At 40.8% G+C, this 7599-nt stretch overlaps 1 protein-coding gene across 1 annotated transcript; it reads right to left on the reverse strand.

The window, feature by feature from the left end:
- Positions 1-769: 769 nt before the first annotated feature.
- foxd7 (forkhead box D7) lies at positions 770-2032 on the reverse strand. The gene has a single exon (XM_033971287.2). It carries the CDS (start codon positions 1768-1770, stop codon positions 928-930), a length of 843 nt encoding a protein of 280 aa, XP_033827178.1. The 5' UTR covers positions 1771-2032; the 3' UTR covers positions 770-927.
- Positions 2033-7599: the final 5567 nt, after the last annotated feature.

Here is a 7599-nt window from a genome sequence, read left to right on the forward strand (position 1 = left end):
GCATAGCCTACAATGTTTCAAAAAGTAGACAATAACCTATTTTATTTGCGTTAGCTAGAGCGTAATTGAACTGTTCCTGGTGTTTGGACACACGGATTTACACTGGCACGCGTCTTTGTAGACGTTTTCAAATAAATATAGGCCTACTGTTATGGGAAGACAAGAACGCGGCAGGCCTTGTTTAATTTATTTAAGTGAATTTACAAACCAACATGCAATTTATTGCACAATCCTTTTAAAGATACAAAATATTGTACATCTTAACAGAAATTAAGAAATAACTCGATGGTATGGTATAGAATAGGCCTACCAGAACCCCTGGTTTCAAAATGAGTAAACGGAACTGGTCTGAAGGCCTGAGCGCTGAGGCCACACTGAGCGCAGCATCGGGATTTCACGCGCTAATCCGCCGAAGCCGAAGTGCACCTGAGAGTCACGTGATGTGTCAGACCCTGGGCTTTGTGACAGAGGAGACATGTCCGACTCAGACAGTGGAACGACAGGCCTTTCGTCTGGGCTACATAAAGAGCCGTGATTTTTTGCGCAATAGTCATATTGATAAACACAAAAAAACAAAAACAAACAAAACAAAAAAACAAAAACAAAAGATATAACGTGGTGATTTTTAAACGGCTAACTTATTCATTATCTTCTTTTAGTTTAGTTTATACTTATCATATCAAAATCAAGATGGACATGGCTTACGCCCAAAATAAATCCACGTTGAGAGCAAATGAAGCTTTAATATCAAGCTTTATTATGTTCCAGAAACGTTATTTAAATATTTTAATAAAAGAGTTAGACTATGTCAGATGAAGAATGTAGCAGAGTAAGAAGGGTCTTTATGTACAGCGTTCTTCAGTCTTTAACGATAGGGTCACGGTCCAGATAAAGTCCGTTACCTGAGAATAGTCAGTGCGCGCGGAATCACTGTTTTGGCAGAGCAGCCACAGTGCGCTCTTCCTGGATCTTGTGGTATTCCTGCACCGACAGAAGTTGAGGAGCCGCGGGTGGAAAGAGCGGGGGACCGTACCCTGGCCCCAGTGGAGTGGAGTATGCTGTGCACCGTGCCACAGGCTGCGCGTGCAACAGAGCCTTAGCTGAGAGCGCGCCTCGGGAGAAGAAGCTGGACAGCGCCGGTAGTAGACTGCTGACGGGCGGGATGGATGCGGCACACGGAGATGGTGCGTGCTGGAAATACGGGTACAGTTCCAGTCCGGGCAGCGGCACAGCCCCTGTTCCAAGTCCGTAAGCTCCGTGCGTAAAGCCCGGCAGCACACTGGGTTCCAGATGCTGCTCCTTGAGCGCCTCGAACCGGAAATGTTGTCGCTTGAAACGTTTACGTCTGCGCAAGAAGCTGCCGTTCTCGAACATGTCCGCAGAGTTTGGGTCCAAAGTCCAATAGTTGCCTTTCCCAGGGTTCCCAGGCTCCCGTGGCATCTTCACGAAGCAGTCGTTGAGCGACAAGTTGTGTCTGATGGAGTTCTGCCACGCGGGAAATTTCTCACGATAGTAAGCAAAGCGGTGGCTGATAAAGTCGCAGATTTCACTCAGAGTCAGTCTCTTCTTTGGACTTTGAAGAATAGCCATAGTGATCAGCGCTATATATGAATATGGTGGCTTGACGGACGTAGGTCCTTTGGCTTTGGGTGTCGGACACACGGGAGCGGAGCAGTCACCGGGAACCTCTGGGCTGGACTGGTCCTGAGGCCCGTCCTCCGTGGGCTCCTTCACTCCTTCTCCCACAACATCGATCAGTGCGTCCTCCATGACTCCAGACCAGGCACATAGTCGAGAGATTGGGACCAGCAGTGACACCTGCGGCAGGTGGGTCAAGACTACAGCCACCGACCACTTTTACGCACAACGTTTCACCATCACCAAACTGTTAAGCAAGATTCGTTAACTCTCGAGTTGCCACGTAAGCTTCATCTGTGTGCTATCGTTACGTTTAAAAATCGTTAGTCCTGGTCCTGCATGAACTCGATTGTGAGGTCTGTGCGCGTAGAGGAGAAGGTGCGTCCTCGGAAAAATGTTGCATCCTTTGAGACTGCTCTGCGTGGCTGCGGCAGGAGGGATGTGATGTCACACAGGCATGATGAAGAACATCCTGACCAATCACAACTCAAGAGGCGAAGAGGCCTGGACCAGCGCGAGAGTGAAATCCTGGCATCAGCCTTCGGCTGTACGCTATTTATAGGCTATATCACACGCGCTCTGGCCCGTAACCGTTTTGTATACTCATAAACAATCAATCATATGTTGACATATTGGAAGACCTAAAATTAATTACTGAAAGGGTGAAGCAGCGTGACTTAAAAACTGTGTGTGCACATAGGCTAGGAAAAGAAACTCAACTAACACAGCAGTGAGAATGGAGCAAAGGATATAAGGGCCATCTTCATTGATTGATTTAGGAAAGGACATAAACTATAGCTAAGAACTAGGAGATACAAATCATCTGGAAAAAGTGCATAGAGCGCGCACACATTTCATTATATGCATTGATGGACCATGTGAAAAGTATAATAGGTCAAAGATATCTTAATGAATTCACAAGAAATAGGCTATGGGCTAAATACTCATGATGTGAGAAGATTTTCATTTTTCCAAGTCCCGTACTAAAGTAGCCTATATCTGGCTAATACGGCACAGCTGAGCAGGCCGTTGATACCGGATCAAAGTGGGATTTCCACGTCTGAGACTTGAAAGTGCTTGGTGCAGGACATAGAGCCGTGCGCGGGTGAGCTGGCCAGAGGGCTATTGTTGGGAGTCAACGTTTATTTGTGTTTAATGATGGAGCCCTTTGTTGGGGATTCCCGCATTTCCTGCCTCTAATCGCATCGATTGCCCGGGGCGTGGGTCTGGGTCCGGGCTGGGTGGCCTGGACGGGACCGGGGAGCCGCACATCATTTTCCAAATTCATCACGCATGTCCGCAGATTTGAAGCAGGCTGCGCGCTGTATGCTTCCAGCCAATCCGCGTCACAAAGTGCGCAGGCTCCAGGACAGACATCGAGCAAACGCAAAGGGACAAGACAAAAGAAAATAAAAGAAGCGTAATGTGATTTGCCTATCTTATAGGCTAACAAACACAGGCCAGCACTGAAAACTGATCATCTTATTTTTGTAAGCAGCTTCAAGATAGTCTGTGAATTAAAACACAGTTTTATCATAGGATATCTTCATAAGACCAGAAACAGAAACCGTAGTTTTAATACATCCAATCTTGACTAAAACACTCGAGCCATTGTTGATCTTTATCAAGACTTAGCACAATAATTCTGAATCCAAAACCCAAATACAGATGATGCTGCAAACCATTAAACTATTTGTTGAACCTGATTCCAAGCATTTTACCAGCATGGGTCAAAAACAAGAAATCTACTTTATATTTTCATTACAATACATTTTTCATAATAATTATGAGTCTATATATTGTTATGTAAGCTTGATGTAGCCTAAGTTCCACACCCCATCAAGTAAAATATATAATTGTTGAACATGTACATTTCCAAGAACATTTGTAGTTCGAAATAAAACACTGATGGCTACATAATCTCACACTTCTCATCTTCAGAGCCTCCACTGGAATACCCATCTAACTCGTGCAATATGGAACTGTTCAATGATGCAATCGTGTTGACCTAAAGAGAAGTGCAGTGCAACAATCGCATCCTTTGTGAATCTCTTTTTGTTTTTTGTGCAGAAGGATAAGCGTGGGTCGCCACCAAAGACGAGAGTTACTAAATCAAACGGGAAGGAACCAAACAAGCCTGAGGAACCTCTGAAAGAACCTACCTCAGCATATGACTTTGGAAAACTGAACTTACCTCTCTGCAGGTCAAAGCCAAGGCTACTGCAGTTAAAATGTTTTCTCTTCGCATGATCTAGGCTGTGATAAAAATCCAGCCGGTTGTTTTTGGTTGGAAAGGCTGAAGCGGGCTTCAAAGCTTGGGGTTTATTTTCACTTAATGCCCCCCTCCTCTCATCTTGATCCTCTTAAAGTCTTGGCAGCACACCAGACAATAATAATATGTGTAATTTAAGGTATCATAGTTGTATGAGAAGCAGGAAGAAAAGAGGAGCAGGAACCGAGCACACGCAGTTTAAGGGGGGAAGTTGTGTGAATTTCACAAGCTAAGCCGGTCATTAACACAACTTTTATAAGCTCACAAATGACACTGGCATACTTATAGATGTAGACTATTCCCTGTACATCACAGTAAAGTCTTATTTGAACAAACAATACAAATGTTTAAGATGTTATAATGAACACCTGAGAGAGTACTTGTGACACCAGAATGTTACCAGTTTTAAAACACTAGATTAAATTTGACCTATAGGCACAGTAATGGGCTGAGCACAGGGCCAAGGTCCAAAGCACTGAGAGAGGTAAGAGAGGGCTTACAAGACGGCAAAGATTTTCACATCATTTGATACGTATTGTTGATGTTATGTCAATAAGTATTTGACATAATTGAGCATGTATATCTGTATATTATAACAGTCCTAAAACAATTAGAAGACTATAACATGTTTGAATAAATAGGCTCCTTATAGCCTAAAATATATTTGTGGAAAAGTACAATATGGCTGAAAACATAGATATAATAGGTATAGTATTTTGTCCAATAATAAACGCAGCATTTATTATTTCTAAAAAATCGGACTAGAACTGAACATTACAGATAACTCTGGCCCAGCATTTTACAACTGAAAATTTGTAATTTATTTCTCATAACTTCATTATTGCTTCAATAATAACTCATTATAAGAGTTAATTCACTCTTGAACACAGACCACATGCAAATTGGTACTAAAATTGAACTAAACCCAATAACAACCCCAGATCTATTCATCAAGCCTACGCATTCGTGATAGTTATGAGGTGAGGTACAGCTATTCCACATAGACCAAAAAAGTGGTTGGGCATTGGGGATCCCCCAGACCCAAGATCTGAAATGAAACAATGAATTAAAAATGAAAGGGTTTTTTGTCGTTGTAGTTTTTTCTTTTTCTGAAGTTGGTATATTTTAGTTATAATAGTTATCTCTTATTATACCTCCATGAGGACTGCTTCCAGCTCCATGCATGTGTTGACAGATGACTCGTGACCAGTCATGAGCGCTGACCCGTGGGCGACCTCTGGTGGTGGATGAAGACGACACTTCTTCGCCATCGAACACGTTCGCTCTGCTTTACAACTGGAGTTTTTATGGTAACATGCAAAACAATGTATTTATACAGCATCATGAGACTCTTTGAAATGTAGTCTACAGCTGTAATGGATGTAATGGACGTAAAGTTCATTTAAAGTGGGCCATTTCGTTTATGGATCACTAGTCTAATTTAATTCTATTATTATTATTATTATTATTATTATTATTATTATTATTATTATTATTATTATTATTATTATTATTATTATTATTATTATTATTATTATTATTATTATTATCATCAAGTGCTGATGTGTTATTTAATATTTGTGCAATTAATCATGTGCCATTTCTTTTCGGGCTAAATCTGGCGGGAATGTCGCTTCATTTCACAGCAAAAAGATAAACAAGAACAAATTGACCAGGTGAGATTTAACGACTTTCAGCATGGCTGCTGTCTTTACATTTATTTTACCTTTTGGTCTACTTCTTTTCCTCTTGCTGCAGCTAGACTGAGACTGTTGATCGTAATTCACCTTTGGCAGAAGCACTGAAGGACTTTCCTGTAGAACTGAGTCTGCTATTGTTCACCTCCACGTGAGGGCGCTACAACTACGTCATAATCCCACATGGGCCCAAGGATCTATTAAAAGAACCGAATATCCAAAAGGTAAATACACAAATAAGGACCTGGTCAATTCTAATATTAATACGATCCTAAGACTTTCTATATTACAACAAAATCTGCATTTTTCATTTTAGCTGCGCCCTCATCTGTATTATTCGCCAATAGATTATTGTAGTTTACAAACGTCTAATCATTGTAGGACCCTAAATCCTACCAGACATGACCTGATACCTTAAGCCGGTACTACGCTAGTGCAATAAAACCTTAATATGTTCAATTCACATAATAGCTGCAGTTTATAGCAGTACTCTCAGCTGGATTGTTTTGTTGCATTGTTAAACAGTCTTTATGATAGCCTGAAGTCTTTTGTCTTGTTTCTTGGCAGTTCATTGTACATAAATATCTGCACTAAGCAAAAACATTTGGCAAGTAAACACAGGTCTTTTAATTTCATTGCTTCCTGCAACGTTTTACAACCAAGACCACCTGCACTAATGAATATGTTTATGATTTTACACTCATTATCAAGAGTTCATGAACTTTACATCAAATAAAAACACACAAACAGGTGTTATTTTATGCACAAAATGCACAGTGCATTTGTTGTTGTTTCTAGGCTCTACAGGGAATTTTATTGTGGGAAAGAAACTATAAAAACAGAACTTGTGGTCATTAATGATAAGGGTCAAAATGACATAGGCTAATCTGCGTCCTCAGTGTCCATAGTGTCAATCATGAAAAAAATGAGAAACTCAAATTTTAAATGTATTAAACATAATGAAGCACTATAAATCCCAGCTCAGTGCATCAAAAATAAACACTTTTATACCAGAAATCAGAAATGGGCAAAAATGTTGTAACTTAAACATCAACTACATTTCATCTACTCATGGACTTTCATATATAATCACACATAATATCGCATTTTGTTAATTCTATTTGAACATTTTCCAGCAGATGGAGCCATTATCTCAAAAATCAAGAAGTGGAAAGGGAGAGAAAAATTGTATCCAAGATTATTTCTCTATAAAATATTTATTTTAATAAGCGCAAAATAGAATTACTCAAGTCAGAGCCAGTGAAGGATGTTTATTTAAAAGTTCCATCAACAAGAGCAAAAATGATAAAGAGGAATGAAAAGTGTTTTCATGACTTTGTTTGCATTTACTTTCACTTTGTGCTTCCAGACCCCCGCTCACTAGTTAGATTTCACATTTGAGGTGGATGTTTCTGCTCTACTGCAGTGGCCATGTATAAACCACCCTGTTATTACTGACTGCTGTATCTGTGTCAGCACAGATGACAACGACAGAGAGCTGCTCACAGAAACATTTCAAAATTCACTTGTTGAACAAGCACGTTTTCAGATAAGTCACACTTTGGACTTTCTGTGTTGTTGCATAGTTAACCAACTAGTTGATGTTCTGGCACGGACGTCGCTTGTGGGGCCAAATGGAGAGATGGAGATGAAGTTTCCAGTTGTCTTGAGTCCAGCTGCAGTTTGTCAGAGCGGGGGCGTGTGCAGATGTTGTGATTGGAGGAGCACGTACAGTGATGAGTGATAGTGAGGGGTCAGGGATGCAGGGGCGCTATGACGACAGAACAATGACTCAAAATAGAATAGGTCTGGTAAGGTCCTCTTACAGAAAGTGAACTGTAGTTGAGACTGAGGAATGAATGAAGAAAAGATAAACAGTAAAGCTTTGGTAAGGTAAGGTTTAAACATGTGAACAACAAAAAGTATGTGCTATCATGATTCTTACTGTAGGCCTACTAGTAGAGGTAGTAGTAGTGCATAATATTTGTCTGG

This window comes from Periophthalmus magnuspinnatus, chromosome 8, assembly GCF_009829125.3.
Source record: "Periophthalmus magnuspinnatus isolate fPerMag1 chromosome 8, fPerMag1.2.pri, whole genome shotgun sequence".
Lineage (NCBI taxonomy): Eukaryota > Metazoa > Chordata > Actinopteri > Gobiiformes > Gobiidae > Periophthalmus > Periophthalmus magnuspinnatus.